Source organism: Camelus ferus, chromosome 1 (genome assembly GCF_009834535.1).
Source record: "Camelus ferus isolate YT-003-E chromosome 1, BCGSAC_Cfer_1.0, whole genome shotgun sequence".
Classification (NCBI taxonomy): Eukaryota; Metazoa; Chordata; class Mammalia; order Artiodactyla; family Camelidae; genus Camelus; species Camelus ferus.
In genome coordinates, this window is record NC_045696.1 from 70085386 (window position 1) to 70102289 (window position 16904).

Genomic DNA, 16904 nt, shown 5'->3' on the forward strand with positions numbered 1-16904 from the left:
TAAAACTGTACATCCTGATGTCTGGCTGTTGTTGATGCTGCTTTGTTTATTTACCACAAGCATTTTTCTAGAATGATAGAAATAATTGCTAAATAGTTTTACATCCAAAGGAGATAATGCAATTGACTTCACCAGAATGGGGTATTTTTCGTATTGTATTGACAAGGATATCTCATCTTATTTTCACAGGCCCCAATTGTGTCGATATGACCTTGTACTGATGGAAAACGTCGAAACAGTCTTCCAACCTATTCTTTGCTCAAAGTTGCAAATGTAACTGCTGACAGGACACCTGGGTACCAGTAACATTAAGAAAGCTACAACTACAGGCTTTTTAAAGCTTCACCTCACCTTTTCCTCAAGGCACAAGAAGTATAGAATAACCAGGGTTTTTTGCAGTAATGTCACACTGCAAAACATCAAACGACCTTGGATTATGAAACAGTCCTGGGAAGGGAGCCCCTAAGTAGGGCGAGTCAGAAATAGCCAGGCTCCCAACGGCCCAGCGCCTTGTCTGGCTGTGTCCTGGGGCCTCATTTGTTCCGACCTGTCGATTCTGCTGCCTGTCACCCGGGCAGTTCTGCCCATCACAGCGGCCAGCCAAGCATCTCAAAGGGAAAGACTGGCTGGAGACCTCCCTTTGGACTCGACCCCACATTCCCTGTGCCAGATCCCTCCAGGCCGCGCATGCAGAAGGGAATGAAACTGACCTCCCTCACAGGGCTCGTGTGTGGATTTAGGAGGCAAGTCTGTGAAGGATTCTTTGAAATCCTTTGGGTGCCACATCTGTGAGTGGCTGATATACGTGAATATGCTTGTATTTATTTTGCTATGGCTTATCTAATAAGCACTAAGAGAGCTTCTCCCTGTCAACACCACCTTCTCTCTTGGGCTCTTTGCTCTGGGAAGGCAGGGAAGCCACACCCCTGGCTTCCCTCCTTGTTGGAAGTGGAGTTGGTGCAGGAGGCAGTGAGGACAGGCCAGTAGCCAAGGGGGCAGCCCCTGGGACCAGACAGTATGTGGATGAGGGAAGAAGGACAGATGAAGCCATGGGACTACCTCGCTCATGGGGACCAGGGATGGAGCAAGAGGCAGGACAGAAAAAGCAGGGCTTGTTTTTCACTTAAGGTGAAGAAGAATCGCTTTATAGGCAACCCTCATTTTAAGCAATTCTTAAGAAATACTTTGTTTTTCTTTATTACTAATGTAACTTGTGATTATTGAAGGAAATTCAGAAAATGTACAGATGCAAAATAAAAATCCGCTACTCATAATCCCACCTGTGGGAGGTGATTAATGTTAACCTTTCAGAGTGATGCCAAGTAACTCGTTTTGCTAACATGTGAATTTGAAGCACTAACCTGTTTGCTCTTGGAGTATCTGAAGCTTCTGGTTTGAAGAGTTTGCAGGCTTCCCTAGGAACAGGCGCCATCTATGAATCAGGAATGACAACAGCAGCCAAGTTAAGAGGCCCCCCGAGGGCCAAGGTCAGAGATCTCAGAACGAGGAGAGGATGTCCCTGAAGTCAGATGCCCAGGGCAGAGACAGAGCCACAGGGGTTGACACCACCCATCCCCTAGATGCGGCCCCAGCAGGAAGGTTCCTGGGATTCCTGAGTCACAGGTCCAGGAACCTCCTCCACATCCAAGTGACTGCTCTTCTGCTTTCTGTGAGAATAGCCTTATTTTAAAGAAATAAGCTGTTTATATATGATGGAATTCTGTAAATATGTTCCTGTGTGGCACGTCTTACCTTTGCTTATGCATGTAGCAAATCCAGAGTCTACTCCACTAAAGTGAAGGATGCCTGCGGTGAATGTCTGAACTCTGAAAGGAGTGAAGCTCAGCGATGCTCCTGCCCACTTGGACGTCTCACCAGCTTTCCTCCTTCCCTTGTTCAAGCAGTTGTGCATACAGGCTGTTGGGCCCTGATTTCTGTTTAGAGTTTTATTGGTCCTGGATTTTGATTAGTACAGTGACTGTGTCCTCTTTGCCTTGCCCGGTAAGCAGAGGATCAAAACAACAGCAAGAAAATGCCAGAAACAACATTTCTGTTGATGTATAAACTCTTCAGGCCAGTGGGTCTCTCTCAGCTTCTCCTGGTGTCTGCTAGCACGGTACCTGGCTCATGGTGGGGCGGGTGGGTGGATGAACACACGGATGGATGTGTGGATAAATGACGAAGTAACGGAAGGAAGTTTGCTCCCTGGAGTGGAGGTGAATTTCAGTGGGTTTCATGTAACAGTGATCAGGTGAAATGGAGGCAATCACAGGTGTGCCACTCTCTTAGGATCTTTCTCCTGAGGCCCCTGGAACTTTCGACTGTGTCTCTTGTTATCCTTGCCTCTCTTCCTTCTCTTTGCCAGTGTATTTATCTGAATCCCCAATCCAAGAAGCAGTTAGACTGTAGCCTACCTTTTTCCCTCCAGTCTTCCCCAGTGTCTCCCACTCAGCGTTTGGACCTTAGCTGGACGGGCACTTCCTCAGGGCGGTGGGGCTGGGGGTCTTCCTCACATCATTTCTTTGCAGTGCACACTGAACTTCTACTCTGTAGAGCTTTTTAAGGTTTGTGTGTTTGTTTACATTTATGTGTGTGATTGAGCTGGGTGCCTAGCGTGGTGCCTGCAGCATAGTCTGCGCTCAGGAAATAGTTACTAAGTGAATACTCTGTTACCTTGTAGGACCTGTGGAGCCATGTTCAGCTGTGAGGAAAGGCCTCCCCGCCTTCCCTCCCACCACCGCAGCCCGCTTCTATGGCGGTGCCCACCCGTCTCTGACTTAGACCTCTCTCCCAGGGACCTCTATTATTGTCGTCTCTATGATGTCTGGAAGACCATTGCCCATTTCCCAGGCTCCCTGGGAAAAAGAGAGGTTGGCTGGTTTTTTTTCACTCCTTATTGCAACATCCAGGTGGTCCTAACACCATTCTTTAGCAAGCCCACCTATCCGGAAGCCTAGGAGATTTTTCCTTCCCCTACTCCCCCATTTTAGAATGTCAGCTAAAACCCTCCAGGTCCCTCTGGCATTACTGGCTGACTCCAAGCTGTGGTTCAAAGTTCCCCTCCTTGTTCTTCCACAACTCCCTTCCGCCACCCACTTTGCATGTGCTACTGTCACTGCTTTCATTAAGCCATATCATTAGATGTTTCCGTGTCTATCTCCTCTGATACTGAGACCACAGGAGCAGCTGCTGCTTATTTGTCTTTGCTGCCCTAGCGCCTAGCACAATGCCAGGCACAAAGCAGGTGCTCAGTATATGTCTCTTGAACAGCATGGAGCGGACCCATCCTTAGGGACTTGGAGTTGCCTCCACTCTGATTCAGACTTCGACAGTCTTGGGCTTCTTTCCCAAAGCAGACAGGTTGAGCAGAAGGAATCAAACAGGAGGCTAGGGGGTAAGTCAGGGGCAGCAAGCAAGGACTTAGATAGCGAGCCTGTGGGAAGTTAGGTTTGCGTCTCCCAAAGAGTCCTTGCCAAAGGTTCTTTGCCACCTGGTATTGGCTGAGTCCCACAACCCCTCAGGTCTCCCTGCTGGATTTTTCATGGACTCTAACAAGGCACACCGGTTCCTCTCCTAACAGTCTTTCCTGGGCCCTCAGGACACCACCCTCACCACTCTAGGTCTCACCCACCTGCCCTGAATGAGCTATCCTGTTCTCTTTCACTGGTTCCACATTTCCTTACCAGGCTTCTGATCTCAGTCTTCTCTCTTGGAAAGGCAGTGTAGTGTAAGATTAGGCTCTGCTGTTTGCTGCCGTGTGACCTCAATACCTCCTAAGTTTCCATTCTCTGTACTGTGAAGTGGGGGCTGTTAAAAGTCCCTGCCTCGTGAAGGTTGTTATATATAATAAATACATTCATGTGTGTACAGCGCTTACTGTGGGGTCGAGTGTACTGAGACTCAGTATCAGCTGTTGTTACTTTCCCTCTCGTGGTCTCCTTAAGAGACCTTTCCCCCTTTTCAACTCTCTCCTTTAGACATGTGACCTCCAAATCTGACTGTTCAGTCTGAGCTCTGGATTTTCACTTGCTTGTTGAGAGGCAGTGCAGGGGAAAGCGCACGGGCTCAGGAGGTGAAGACAAGTCCTGCTTAACACTCTGCCCATTGTGGACTCATCAGCACTCAAAGTGACTTCACCTGAACACCTGCTCAGCCACTCATCCCTAAGCGGGATGATGATGCTTGCTTCTCTGGAAGCTTTGCCACATCGATTTCCTCCACGGCGTGCTCTACAATGATAACTCCCCATGCTGTCCCCCGACCGAAGAGAGAGCAAAGTCCTTGAGAGCAGGAACCTTCCTTCTTGCTCTCTACTCTGCACACCCCTGGCACAGGCTCAGGTACATTCCTTTTTCCATTTACTTTCTCTCCTTCTGGATTCCTTTGACTTCTCAAAATCAACATGTTTCAAACCAAAACAACTGATCATTTTCCTCCTGGGACCTGAGTCCATTAATTTAACAAACTATTACTAAGTGCCAATTATAAGGAAAGCCCAGCTGAGAGCTGGGACAGATAAAAGATGGTGAGACCTTGTCTCGTTTACAGATGTGTTCACTGTCTACTGTTTCTCTTTCTGGTCTTACTTAGAATGACGATCTCCAGGTCTCTCTCCCCATGTGTTTTAAAATGGAAAATTTTACACACGTACAGAAATACAGAAAATGGTATAAAATCCACTTCCATGTGCTCATCATCCGGCTTCAGCAACTATCAATTCAATGGCCAATCTTGTTTTATTTATAACCCTACCCACTACAGTCCCATCCCATTATTTTGATGCAAATCCCAGACATTGAACCACTTCATTCATAAATACTTCAGTATTTTGAAAAGATAAAATACATCCTTTTTTTTTTCTTACAAATGAGTCACAGGATACTCTAACACTGCAACTTGTTTGATTTTTATCCCAGCCATCTATCCCACAACTGCACTGTGTCAGGATATCTAGAGTTGCCTCCCTCTTTCAGGAAACTACTTAGTGTTCCATTTGTGAATATACCATAATTAACCTCACTAGTCTCCAAATGATGGACATTTAGGTTGTCCCTAATCTCTTAACATCAAAACGGAGCTGAGAGAATACCCTTGAAACATACATCTTTGTCTACCTATGGGCATATCTATAGGTTAAATTTTTGAATGTGGAATTGCTAGGGCTTTACACACTTCAAATTCTGACAGGGGCTCCTTATTTGGCCAAAGAGGGGCTTTGAATGATATGACAAGGATGGTTTCTCTCTGTTGTCCAGGCTTGTGACATTTTGGAGTCCTCTCTGTCTCTTCTACATTTAATCAGTCATATCCTACCAACTCTTTCCTTCCTTCCCATAATTGTGGTCCTGACTTAGGCCTGCATCCTTTCTCACCAAGACAATTACAGCTTCCAACTCACAACATATTCTAATCATCTTCCAGGGCAAACAGGAGCTAAACTATTCTCTTGTTTAAACACCTCTGTTGGTGTCTCCTGATGTACAATATTAAAAAAAAATCCAACTTCTTAGCTGCCTTTCGTTGCTTTCCAGTTTGTCCCCACATTCTCACTCATTTCTCACGCCTTAGGCTTCATGGAAACTGGATACTGGTGCCTTCCTGGGGCACCTAGATCATCCTCTCCCTCCTGTCTCCGTTGTGGAAATCGTGCTCATCCTTTAAGGTAAACTCAAACCCCACCTCCTCCATGAATCTATGCAGTGCAGGACCACTAGTTTTGGACTCACAATCATGGCTGTCGTTTGGGGGACGTCACGATCTTTCTCAAAATCAGATTTTTCATCTGATAAATAAAGGCAAAAATACCAACCTTGCTGGATTGTTGTGAGGATTAGCGTTAATGGGCACATAGTAGGCGTTCAATAAAAGGAAATTCTCATTTCCGTGGTCGCTTAGACCATCCCACTGCACTGGATTAGAGCCTCTTGTTCCACGAGAGCTGCATTTGCTTTGTTACAGCTGGTGGTCGACCAGACTGTCTTGACCACCGGACTGCAAGCTGGCTGTGGGCAGGGCTCGTAATTCATGCCTGGATCTCCCAGCACCTGACAGAGACCCTGCAGATAAATGGAGAAAGAGAGGGATAAACGTAGAAAAATACACACAGACAGGAGAACAGACGCACGCGCAGAGGGGCTGCAAGACAGGTTTGAGAAGCAGTCGGCCCAGGGGCACAATGGGTGGAGTCCAGGCCCGGGGCGGGGCCTGAATCTGGGGGCGGGACCTGCAGCGGACCCCGCCCCGGTCCGTCTTCGAACGTGCTCCGCTGGCGCAGTCCGCTACCGGCGTGGTCCCCGGCGCTGCCTCCAGGCTCTTCGGTGGCCCAGGAGGTCCGGGTGAGGGCGTCGAGATGCGCCCCCTAGTCGGCCTCCTCCTGGTCTTCGTTGGCTGCACCTTCGCCCTCTACTTGCTGTCGACGCGACTGCCCCGCGGGCGGACACCGGGCTCAGCCGAGGAGGCTGGGGACAGGTGCGTGGCGGTGGTGGCGCGGACTGGAGTTCGGGTCAGAGGAAGGGAGCGAGGTCCGAGGATGGGGTCTAGGAATCGGAGATTCGGGATCTCGGATCCGAGCAGTTGGAGGCTGGGATTTGGGGTTCAGTTCTGGGACAGGAGATCGGTTCTCATCTACACGGTCTCTGGCAGGCCAGGTGGACGGGAGCCGGGCCCGGCCCTTGCTGGGATCTGCGTGCTGCCAGCTGCGTGGGAGTGCTGTTGGTGCCTTTTGGAGTGGCGATTTGCAGAGGGAAACGCGGCGCCTTATCCCGGGCGGAGCTTGTTTGAGCACATCTGTTTGCGCCGTGGCAACGCCTCTTGAGCCGTGTTCCCGTCGCCTTCCCAGGCTCAGCCCTGACCTCGCTTTGCAGCCGACTCTCGCCCCTATGTGGACCCGCAGCTCCTTGTTCATGACTGCTCTCAGCCTCCCTCCATCGTCCTTCTCACCCCACTTCACTTCTGTCAGTTCTGCCCTTGGGAGTTTAAGGCATTCGGTCTCCAGGAGAAACACATTGCATGGACAACTTTAAATTATTCACGAATTAATGATCGGGTCCTCCCTTCTTCCTGGCTGTCTCTGCTTTTCCTTCTCATGATAGACTAGGTGAGGGAGGAGGCGGTACAATACTACATACTGTTTATAAAGTTAAGGGAAGTGTGCCAAGGATTGTTACTGACTTGAATTTGATGACAGCTGTTTTCAGTGACTGTATCCTTTTGCTCTAGCTGAGAAGGCTCTGCTGTGGATGTCAGACATACTAAGAGAAACATTTTGATGTGAACCAGGAAGGTTTCCTTATAATTGGTTATAAATATAATTATAACTGATAATAATTATAATCATTGATGGATTCAAGGGTTGTTCAGAAGGCAGAGGCAGAGTAGCGTTTACACTGTGACCCTTGTACAGGATTCAGAGTGCACTGAGGACCAGATAAAGATCAGGTGAAAAGGCAGACTCTTTGAAAAGGTTGGTTTCAAGCCTGACATATAATCGAGAAGATTGTTTATGCTGTGGGGCAAATATACTTTACCGGGCAATCTTTAATTGGCTTGTTTGTGATTGATAAAACAGTCATTTTACCTAGTAACTTAGGAGCGGTGTGAAGTTTGGATTATCCTTGGCCCAAAGCTTACAGAGGAAGGGGTGCTCCTAGAAAGGAATGCAGTTTAGGATGTTTATTCATTTATAAATAAATAAACTATTTTGGACTATTGTGGCTACCATTTGTTGACAGTTTATTTTTTTTAAGATGCTATTTAGGATGTTTCCATTTGCCTGGAAATTAATCCGTTTGCCTCTTAAGAACAGATCATAAAACCAGAGAGCTAAGAGGGAACTTAGTGACGATCCAACACCAACCTCATTTTTCAGATAAGGAAACTGAGGCGCAGGGACTAGCCCAAGATCACACCACTAGATGGTAGCAGAGTTGAGATATTACCCCAGATCTCTTGCTTCCAAATCAAGGCTCTTCTCTTAGTCTCTGCTGTGTTGTATCAGGTCATCAATCATCCTGGCCTCCCATTATGTGTGTGTTCCCAGCAGACCAGATGATGAGCACATTTATAAACCTACTTTGGAAAGAAGACACAGGAAGTGACTTTCTTAGGTATTAGGCCTTTCTGGACTCATGTTTCCATCTGCTTTTTCAAATCTCAGGTCACTGTGGTTCCCCTCAGATGTGGCTGAGCTGCGGGAGCTCTCCGAGATCCTTCGAGAATACCGGAAGGAGCACCAGGCCTACGTGTTCCTGCTCTTCTGCAGTGCCTACCTCTACAAACAGGGCTTTGCCATCCCTGGCTCCAGCTTCCTGGTCAGTGTCCTACCCTCCTTCTGTGCCTGCCTGGAAGCCACCTTCTATCTCTGCAGAGGGGCCCTTAGGCTGCAGATCCTGTCGTCCAGAGGAGGGACTACTGTGGCTACCATTTATTTACAGCCTCCCCTGTCTTGGGCACTGTTCTAGTTGCTTTACCTGCATGACTTTATATAATTCTCCCAAAAGCCAATAATGGCTGACAGGGTGGGGAGGGGGTATTGCTGGGCTCTGAACCCGTGCCTGACCATCTCCAGAGCCTGCCTTTCCTCTCAGGTCTGCTGCTTTTGTTTCTAAGGATTTGACAGCTGTGAAGCACTATCCTTGAGAGAGAGAGAGAGACATCCCCACCCCTCCCCAGGCTGGGGCAATTCTTCCTCCTCAGAGCTCCTGTAATGTTCTGCAAGTTGGCACTGTTTTTCTTTAGTTCTTTTTTTCTTTAAATCTCTTTTCTCCACCAATCTGTGAGTTCCTTGAGAGCAAGACTTGTTCCTTAGTTTCAGCCTTTATGTTTCTCTACCTGGTACAGGAAAGTGCCTTTATAAATGTTTGATGAACAGATGCAGGGTGTTCATGGGGCTGTTAGGCTGTGGAGGATTGGGAAGTCTCCCTGGTATGGAGAGGACAAGTCGTTCTGATTTTCCAGGCGGCCTCCCAGCGCTTGGGAGCTGCAGTGTTAGATCTGGGCTTGTGCTTGGGCACTTGGATGCTTCTCTTCAGCTGCCATCTCAGGTTATACACAAGGATCTGTGCCGTCCTCCTGACAGCATTTTAAGCTGGTTCGTGTAAATGTATGTATATGTTAGGACTTAGGGTAGGTTTGAATCCCAGCTATGTAACCATGAGCAAGACACTGAAATTCTCTGACCCTGTTTCCTCATCTGTGAAGTCGGTCTACTCCTATGTAACCCCCTAGGATTGTTATGTGGGCAATTTAAATGATGCAGTGGGTGCAGATGGCACCTGGCACACAGCACCCTTCAGCACTTGTTGAATGATGGAGTGACTAAGCAGGAAGCCATGAAAACTTCTTTTTTCCCTGCTTCCCTCTCCCGCCCCAGTGTCTTCTCCCTCCTGCCACAACATTCAGCTCAGGCTGGATCCGCTTAAGCAGTTTTTTTTGTTAGAAACTAGAAGAAAAGCAAACGTGTCTGTGCCAAGAGAGATGGGGGTTGGGGTATGTGGTGCTTGAAGTAAGGCGCTGACCGCTGGCGTTGCCCCAGTACCTCTTTCTCTCTTGAGCTGATCCCTCCTCAGGGCAAAGAGCCACCTGCTACCTGGGGGTGAATCCTGTCTCTGCTCAGTGTGACCGTGGGCATGATACTTAATCTCTCACCAGGGGGAGGAGGTGAGATGGTGTATGACACAGGCGCATAGTGGGGATTAAATAAGACATATGCTTAACACATAGCAGGTGCTGAGCAGACCCCCACCTTCTCACTTCCAGGTGCCCCCTTTACTTTCTCTCTTGGATCCCATGTTTGGCAGAACGATGTCTGCCAGTCAAACTCCATTTAGGAAGTATTAGTTTACTTTCCCATTTTTGTTAATCTAAGGCTTTCTGAGTGTCAGTTGGAACTCTGACACGGAGCCCCCGGCGTTACCATACCACATAGATGTGATTCCCACAAAAAGTAAAGAAATGAGACATTTTACATAGCTTGTGTGATCTTACTGAGGAAAAATTCATGGCTTATGTTCATTTAAAATAGCAAAAATAACTTGTGAGTTTCATTTCTGTCTTCTCAGAGCATCTGTGTTTGCAGGACCTACCACAGCCCGAGTAGCAGGCTGGGTGTGGTCTACACAGATTTCCCGGGTTCATTCTGTCCTGCCCTCTGAGGTTTTAATCCTCTTTTCAGTTTTAAAGGTGAAGCCTGAGGACTGGATTGTTCCCAGCTCATTCATCACCCTTCATTCACCTCTTTAGGATGGGAGTTGGGTTTTGTCTGGGAAGATTACCAAAGGAGGAGGGAACCTAGGACTCTTGGGCTCCAGGATGAGGGGCCTGGGAGCTGCCAGATATTCTTACGGCTGAGGGTTTGTTTTCCTTGCAGAATGTTTTAGCCGGCGCTTTGTTTGGGCCGTGGCTGGGGCTTCTGCTGTGCTGTGTGCTGGCCTCGGTGGGTGCCACATGCTGCTACCTGCTCTCCAGTGTTTTTGGCAAACAGCTGGTGGTCTCCTACTTTCCTGACAAAGTGGCCCTGCTGCAGAGGAAGGTAAGGCTATAGGGCACGTCTGAGTGCTAGCCCCCCAGACGGTCACCGCAAGGCCCTGAGGGGAGTGAGGAGCAGGGATTTCCCACAATGCTCCTCGGCCCTGCCTTGGGAGGTCCTAGGGGTCCTTTTGATGTCTCCAGGAGGAACAGACCTGAGATCAGTCCTGGTCCATCTGTGCCCTTGGGCAAATTCCTGACTTCTCTGAGCCTCAGGCACCTCCATTTTTAAAATGAGGAAAACAATGTCTGCGCTGGAATTTGCAGAATATGTACATTATTGTAGCACAGTGCCCGGCATCTACATAGTTTCAATACCTGGAGATTTCTTCCTGCTTCTTAATGACCTTGTCGTCTTTGGCTGCAGGTGGAGGAGAACCGAAACGGCTTGTTTTTCTTCTTACTCTTTTTGAGACTTTTCCCCATGACGCCAAACTGGTTTTTGAACCTCTCGGCCCCAATTCTGAACATCCCCATCCTGCAATTCTTCTTCTCTGTTCTTATCGGTAAGACATGGGTGAGTGTAAGTCTCGCGGGTGTCAGGGGCACGTGCCTGCCGCTGCGAGCACAGGCTCACGAAGAGCATCGCCAGGCCTAGGAATTGTTCCTGCTCCCAAATCCGCTCGGGCTTGAACATGAAAACCCATAAAAATACTTTAGGAAAAAACAAGGATTATTCATTCCACAACTGTTCCTAGCGTCTGTTGTGGGTCCAGCACCATGCCAGGCACTCGGGTTGGAAGAGTCATCCGTGTAAAACACGTGACTTGGCCATAGTCAGGGCTCAGTCAATGCCTGCAGGAAGAGCGGAGTTGGAGTGAGAGTTTGTGGGCGGAAGAAAGGGTGGAGGCAGGGAACGGGGCAGAGCAAGGGGCTTCCTGTCTGGCTTCGGCCCCTGTCTTGATCAAGATCTGCCTTAGGAGGAGCTGGTGCTTGTGAGGTTCCCTCTTGCCTCTTGACAACCACGTGACCTTCAGCAAGCTCCTCACCCTCAGTGGGCCGCGTGGCCGGATAAGGGGCTAGGACTAGAGCAGTGTTTCTCTAAGTGTGAGCTTTGGACCACCTTTATCTGAATGGTAAATGCTCACATCTTGTAAAATCAGTGACTGTTACTTTCTCCACACTGGAAGTAAACCATCCTTAGTCTAAGGCAAGGACTGCGTCTCTTAAGCCTGCTTTGGAACATGGAGGGGAAGACGACTCAGGGCGTCTGGGTCAAACATAACAAACCTGTGGTTGAGCAGATGCTATTAATAGGGAATTCTTGAGAGAAGTTGAAATCGTAAATGGAGGCAAAGTCTACCGCAGCCAGTTCTGGTCAGATCGGCTTTCAGGCAAAGAGCCTCAGTACCTCCGTCGGCAGCCTGTAATTGCCTGGGTGGCACGAGGTTTAGAAAGTCTTGGAGACCAGGATTCTAGCTCCCCCTCTGACAAGCTGTGTGACCTTGAGGAGTCTATGATCTTGAGGCCTCATCTACTAGAGAAGAGGAAGGGATTATCAGGGGGTCCCAAACCAATCAGAATCTTGGGAGTGAGGGTCGGGAGAGGCTGTTAGAATGCAGGTTCCTGGGTTCTGCCCCAGACCCAAAGCAGAATCTCTGGGGTGAAGCCTGAGGGTGTGTTTTTAACAGCTTCACTGGGGGGTTGTTATACAACCAGCCTCTCCAGCTACCAGGCAGTCTTTTGGGATCCAGTGCACATGATGACGTCTGAGAGACAGTACAGAACGTGAATAGTCCTATGACTTGTAGGAAACTTGCTGCTGTCTTAGGCACACTGTGACTCTCATAACGCTGCCACCTCTCTTTGCTTTGGCTGTTGGGTGCTCAGAACCAAATCTGGGGACACCTCTGGCAAATGAGTGAATTTTATGCATTTTTGCATAAACTACTGATTATTCTTCACTTATGTTTTATTCCTCAGTCATTTTGTTTTTTTCTTATTTAAAAATTTAAAAATCTTACTGAAGTATATGTATTTTTGTAAACCATCTCAAGTCCTTTTGTTGAACAAGGCAGATGCATGTGGGAAGCAGGGAAAGGACGGGAAAGAGTGGAAAAGAAGGGAAAGAGGTGATGTGTTTTGGGGTCAGGAGTTGGGCAGAGACAGCACAAAACTGGAGCCACAGTTGTGAATTACTGGTGACATTTCTGAAGGACTGTTTTTCATCTTCCTACCCCAGTAACAGGCTCTTTCCCTTTTCTTCTTCCAGGCTTGATCCCGTATAATTTCATCTGTGTGCAGACAGGCTCCATCCTGTCAACCCTTACCTCTCTGGATGCTCTTTTCTCCTGGACAACTGCCTTTAAGCTGTTGGCCATTGCCCTGGTGGCCTTAGTTCCTGGAACCCTCATTAAAAAGTTTAGTCAGAAAGACCTGCATTTGAATGACGCACGCAACGCTAATCATCTAAATAGTAGAAAAGACACGTGACCTGGGTCCTTTGGTTGCTGTGTCCCTGGACTCCCTAGTTTGTTTGTGTAATGGTTGTGGTCCTTTGAAGCCCCCCTCATTGTTTTTAAATTATTGTCAATAGCTGATTGGGACACCGTTCGTCTGTGTGCACTCTCTTGCCACAAAGGACACTCTGCTCTAGGAGGTGAATTATATCAGGTGCTCACACAAGCCCTGGTTTAGCAGGGTGCTTGCTCTGCAAAACGGATGGCCTGCTAGCAAGTCCTGTTATTTCATTGAATGACAAGGAATTCAGGGTTGTCTGTTGTATGTGCCTCTTGTCCAGCGCTGAGCCGCCTCAGGAGAGGATGCTGGTGGCCCTTGTCCAGAGTGCCTCTTTTGTACAGTGATAGGCCGTTGTGACAGGTGGTATCCTTTGAAGTCCCCTGTGGACATGCTTAGTTTAGATAATGACCTGTAAACCCACCTCACTGACACCACTCTTCATCTTGTTAGTCTCCTGAGAAGTGTTTCTTCTGTACTTTTTTTCTGATGACCTACCTCTGCCATAAATCAAGGGAAAGGAGCTGATGACTGCATAGAACGTCCATGTACAGCTCAAAAGCACAGTGATTTCTGTGATGCTCTTTGTGTTCGGATGCAGTGATGTTACCACATAAGTCAAATCTCCTCTTGGCTGCATGTCCTGACACTTAAGCTGGATTGCTAACAGACTATTACATATGAATGGAGTAAACTCTACGTTATGAATAGTTCTGGAGAAGTTCTTACGCATCTGGATGGGCAGAGCCCTTGACTCACCTGAATCAAATGACCATCAGTACATTTTCTGGTCTGTCCTTTGTGGGAGTCCCTCCTCTGTCCTGATGGGAGAATGGATTCAGTACACTTGAGCATCAGCCCATATATTCTCTGAATTTTTTTGTTGTTGTTTGTATGTTGTCATTTGCTAAGGGTAACTGAGGGCTAATTCTATTTTATCTTTTAATTCAAAGGGGAAAACTTGGTTTTGGATTACTTTGTTGTGTTGTATTTTAATTATCTATAGCTGTCATTGCTTCCTCTATGGCTGTCGTATTGAACTGGCACAGACCTGGGTTAACACTTCCAAGGACAGAAGGACCCTGACACCTAAACTGAGCAGCTCTGGGATCCTGTACTCAACAGGAGTAACTCATCATTTCTTTCCAGAACTGTTGCCCTTGGGCACCATCTGCTGGTTTGACTGATTTGACTTGGCCAAGAATCTTGCCAGGGCTTTAATGTGGACCAGTTGTTCTACATGAATTCTTGGGAATATTCCTGTTCAGTAGGAAGAATGAATTCCCAAGCAGTATTTTTTGGACACAGTATAATCCATAACACACAACAAGGACTTCATTTTTAAGCATGTGTTGCTTTAAAAAAAAAAAAGCCTGATAACAGGAGTGGGTGAGAGGAGGAGGCCAATGGGACTTGGAAATCCGTGGCTCTTTGTCTTCTCAAGTAGGAGGAGGGAAGGGCAGAAACAAGGAAGGTTTCTACACTATTGATAGTGTGTGCCCGTTGCCCTTTATTGGGATCCTTGGATTTGTGTCGCTCCCTCTTCCCCCATGATTTTGCAACAATGTGCCTTATCAGTTGTGAGTTTATAGGCAAAGCAATTTCCCAAATAAATGGATATAAATGTTCTGTGTGGTGTGTGTTTGATCATGTTGCTAACAGTACCCTAAGGAAAAGACAGGACAGAAAACAGTGAAGTACACTTTTTGTTTAATTCCATGCATGCATTTGTTTGCTTTGATAGTCACTCTTGTTCCCATCGATGTACAATTGTTCAATACAAAGAGGGAGGCGGCATCCTCACAGGGAACAGGGGAACTCAGTGCCGGAGACCACAGAGGACACCGACAAGAGTTCATTTTGAGACTTGACTACAAAAAGAAGTTAATTTGCTCCAAATTGAAAGGAACTCAAATTACCGCAAACAAGAATCAAGTGAGTCATCCCACTTCCTGAGTCTGAGAAGTGATCACTCTGGAGGCAGTGAGCTACCCAGGTGATATGGTCAATAAGGGACATCTTGCACATTCTGGCTCTGGTTCCCTCTAGCCTGCAATCATTGGAGGACCCTGTCTGCCTGGTCACTGGGCAGCAGGCTGGGGCCAGGAGCCAGTATTCCCCTGAGTGCTGTGAAGTGGCTCTAGAGAGTAGGCCTGGGATTTGTCCAGAAGTTTCCTGACAGTGGCCTTGCCATCTGCCTGAGGTCTTGGCCCTGTGTGAGATCCTGCCAGCATGCTCTGGTCACGTGACAGTTAAAAGCCCTAACCCAACTCCTTTGGGATAACCCTGTTTCTTAGAACAGTGATTTCAGAGCTCTTCTCTTCTGCCACCTGTCCCTGAGAAGTGTTCCAGCTTCCACAAGGGTCCTCCACTTGGCAGCCTAGTTCATTCCAGTCTGAACAGGAGCTTGCAGTATTGGCTGTAACATGCAAACAGGCAGACTAATGTGATTCTTATGTGCTAGTCTGTGAGGTTGGTAACACTGGCGCTGTGAGTATAGTCAGCAATGAAGAAAAATCTTGCTGCCTGAAAAGGCACTAAATTCGTACTGACAGTCCGAGTCAAAGTCTTAAAAAAGAGAATGTCACATTGTTTTGGTACATCAATCTCACAGAGTCTAAGGAAGAAGCAAGGAACTGGGACTTAATATGTTAACTCTGTTTACAGATGGTGATGGAGGAACATGCTCACTTAACACAATGCAATGATGTAAATCAAGAGACAGCTGGAATTCAATCTGTCAGTGACTGGAGGTTATTCAATTGGAATCGTAGTCCAAAAGGGCAGTGGGTGGAGGCACGTGGCCCTTTTCCCACCATCGGTGCTGCCCCCCCGACAGCCATAGGGTGGGATCCGTAAGGAGTACACTGGTGCAATCCTGTCAGTCAGTCTCCTGTCAGGGCTAACTCAAGATCTCAAACCACCTTAGGAAATTAATTATGAGGGTAGAGCTGAGATGGCAAACAGATCTCCCCTTGCACACCAATTCCCATCAAGTGGTAACTGTTGCTCCAAGTGCTGTGTTGTGAGAGGTTCTGAGGCTGTGTCCAAGCTCAGTAGGAAAGAATACAATAATCAATAAATAACATGGGTCTTGGGTATTTAGGGTGGAAATGGTAGACAGTGTTATGTGGGGTATTTTGGTTTCCGGTTTAGTGGAAAAACAAAAAACATGGCACACTGTATTGCAGAGCAGGTGAGAATTCCTTGGATGCTATTATGTTTGTAGAATTCAGTTCCAGGAAGTTCAAGTATGAATATTTTAAGAAAAGAGGGAAAAACTGAGACACAAAGGCATGGAAAAAAAGGGTAAGTCATTTGATCAACAAAGATGCATTCACACTGAAAAAAAAGTCAATGTTTCACAGAGGCAGAAGGCATTTAAAATTGGGTTGGTACCAGGAAAACCCCCAAACCATCAACTCTATTACTGCTTAGGGTAAGAGGAAAATTTAGTACAATGAGGCCCTGAAATGGAAGTCCAGTAACTTACTAAATCCTACTAAAAATATCCTTAATTCTGAAGGATGAATTTGTTGATACTAAAGTTTTAAAATATCTGAACTTCAAGTAGGTCATGCCAGATCATCTTACAACAGAGCTAGCATCTTCACCTTTCTGGGAGGTGCTCCCCACAATCTCACAAACAGGTCTAAATTTTAGCGGAGGTAAAGTCTATTATAATTTCAAAGGGGATGCAGGCTTCTCAGTCCTGTTAAACAATTTTAAGAGGAATTGTTATTCAGAGGACATGATCTAGAAATAGATGGGAATCAGAACCAAATGCCCATCTACAACACAAGTTAAAGCTCATTAACTGGCAGTCAGTCAAAAACAGATGTGAAACGAATGTGGACATTCATCTTAAGGGGGTTAAACTTTCAATCAACAATTAAGCTGGAAATCAGTCCTGCGAGTTTCCT

General features: G+C 47.2%; 2 protein-coding genes across 3 annotated transcripts in view; both read left to right on the top strand.

Moving 5' to 3' along the window:
* Positions 1-1274, top strand: part of LIPH (lipase H) — a 45104-nt gene extending 43830 nt beyond the window's left edge. For both annotated transcript variants that reach the window (XM_006188818.3, XM_032482893.1), the window contains one exon: positions 190-1274. In XM_006188818.3, coding sequence (XP_006188880.1) covers positions 190-277 — 88 coding nt within the window. In that variant the 3' untranslated portion in view covers positions 278-1274. The remainder of the gene's footprint in view (positions 1-189) is intronic.
* Positions 1275-6243: 4969 nt separating this feature from the next.
* On the top strand, positions 6244-14609 carry TMEM41A (transmembrane protein 41A). Its single transcript, XM_006188817.3, has 5 exons — positions 6244-6468; positions 8156-8309; positions 10367-10528; positions 10892-11030; positions 12737-14609. Exons 1-5 carry the CDS (start codon positions 6350-6352, stop codon positions 12955-12957), a joined length of 795 nt encoding a protein of 264 aa, XP_006188879.2. The 5' UTR covers positions 6244-6349; the 3' UTR covers positions 12958-14609.
* Positions 14610-16904: the final 2295 nt, after the last annotated feature.

Coding starts and splice junctions, on each gene's coding strand:
- TMEM41A (XM_006188817.3), top strand. CDS start 6,350: ATGCGCCCCCTAGTCGGCCTCCTCCTGGTCTTCGTTGGCTGCACCTTC. Junction 8,310..10,366: donor TCCCTGGCTCCAGCTTCCTG/GTCAGTGTCCTA, acceptor TTTTCCTTGCAG/AATGTTTTAGCCGGCGCTTT. Junction 11,031..12,736: donor CTTCTTCTCTGTTCTTATCG/GTAAGACATGGG, acceptor TTCTTCTTCCAG/GCTTGATCCCGTATAATTTC.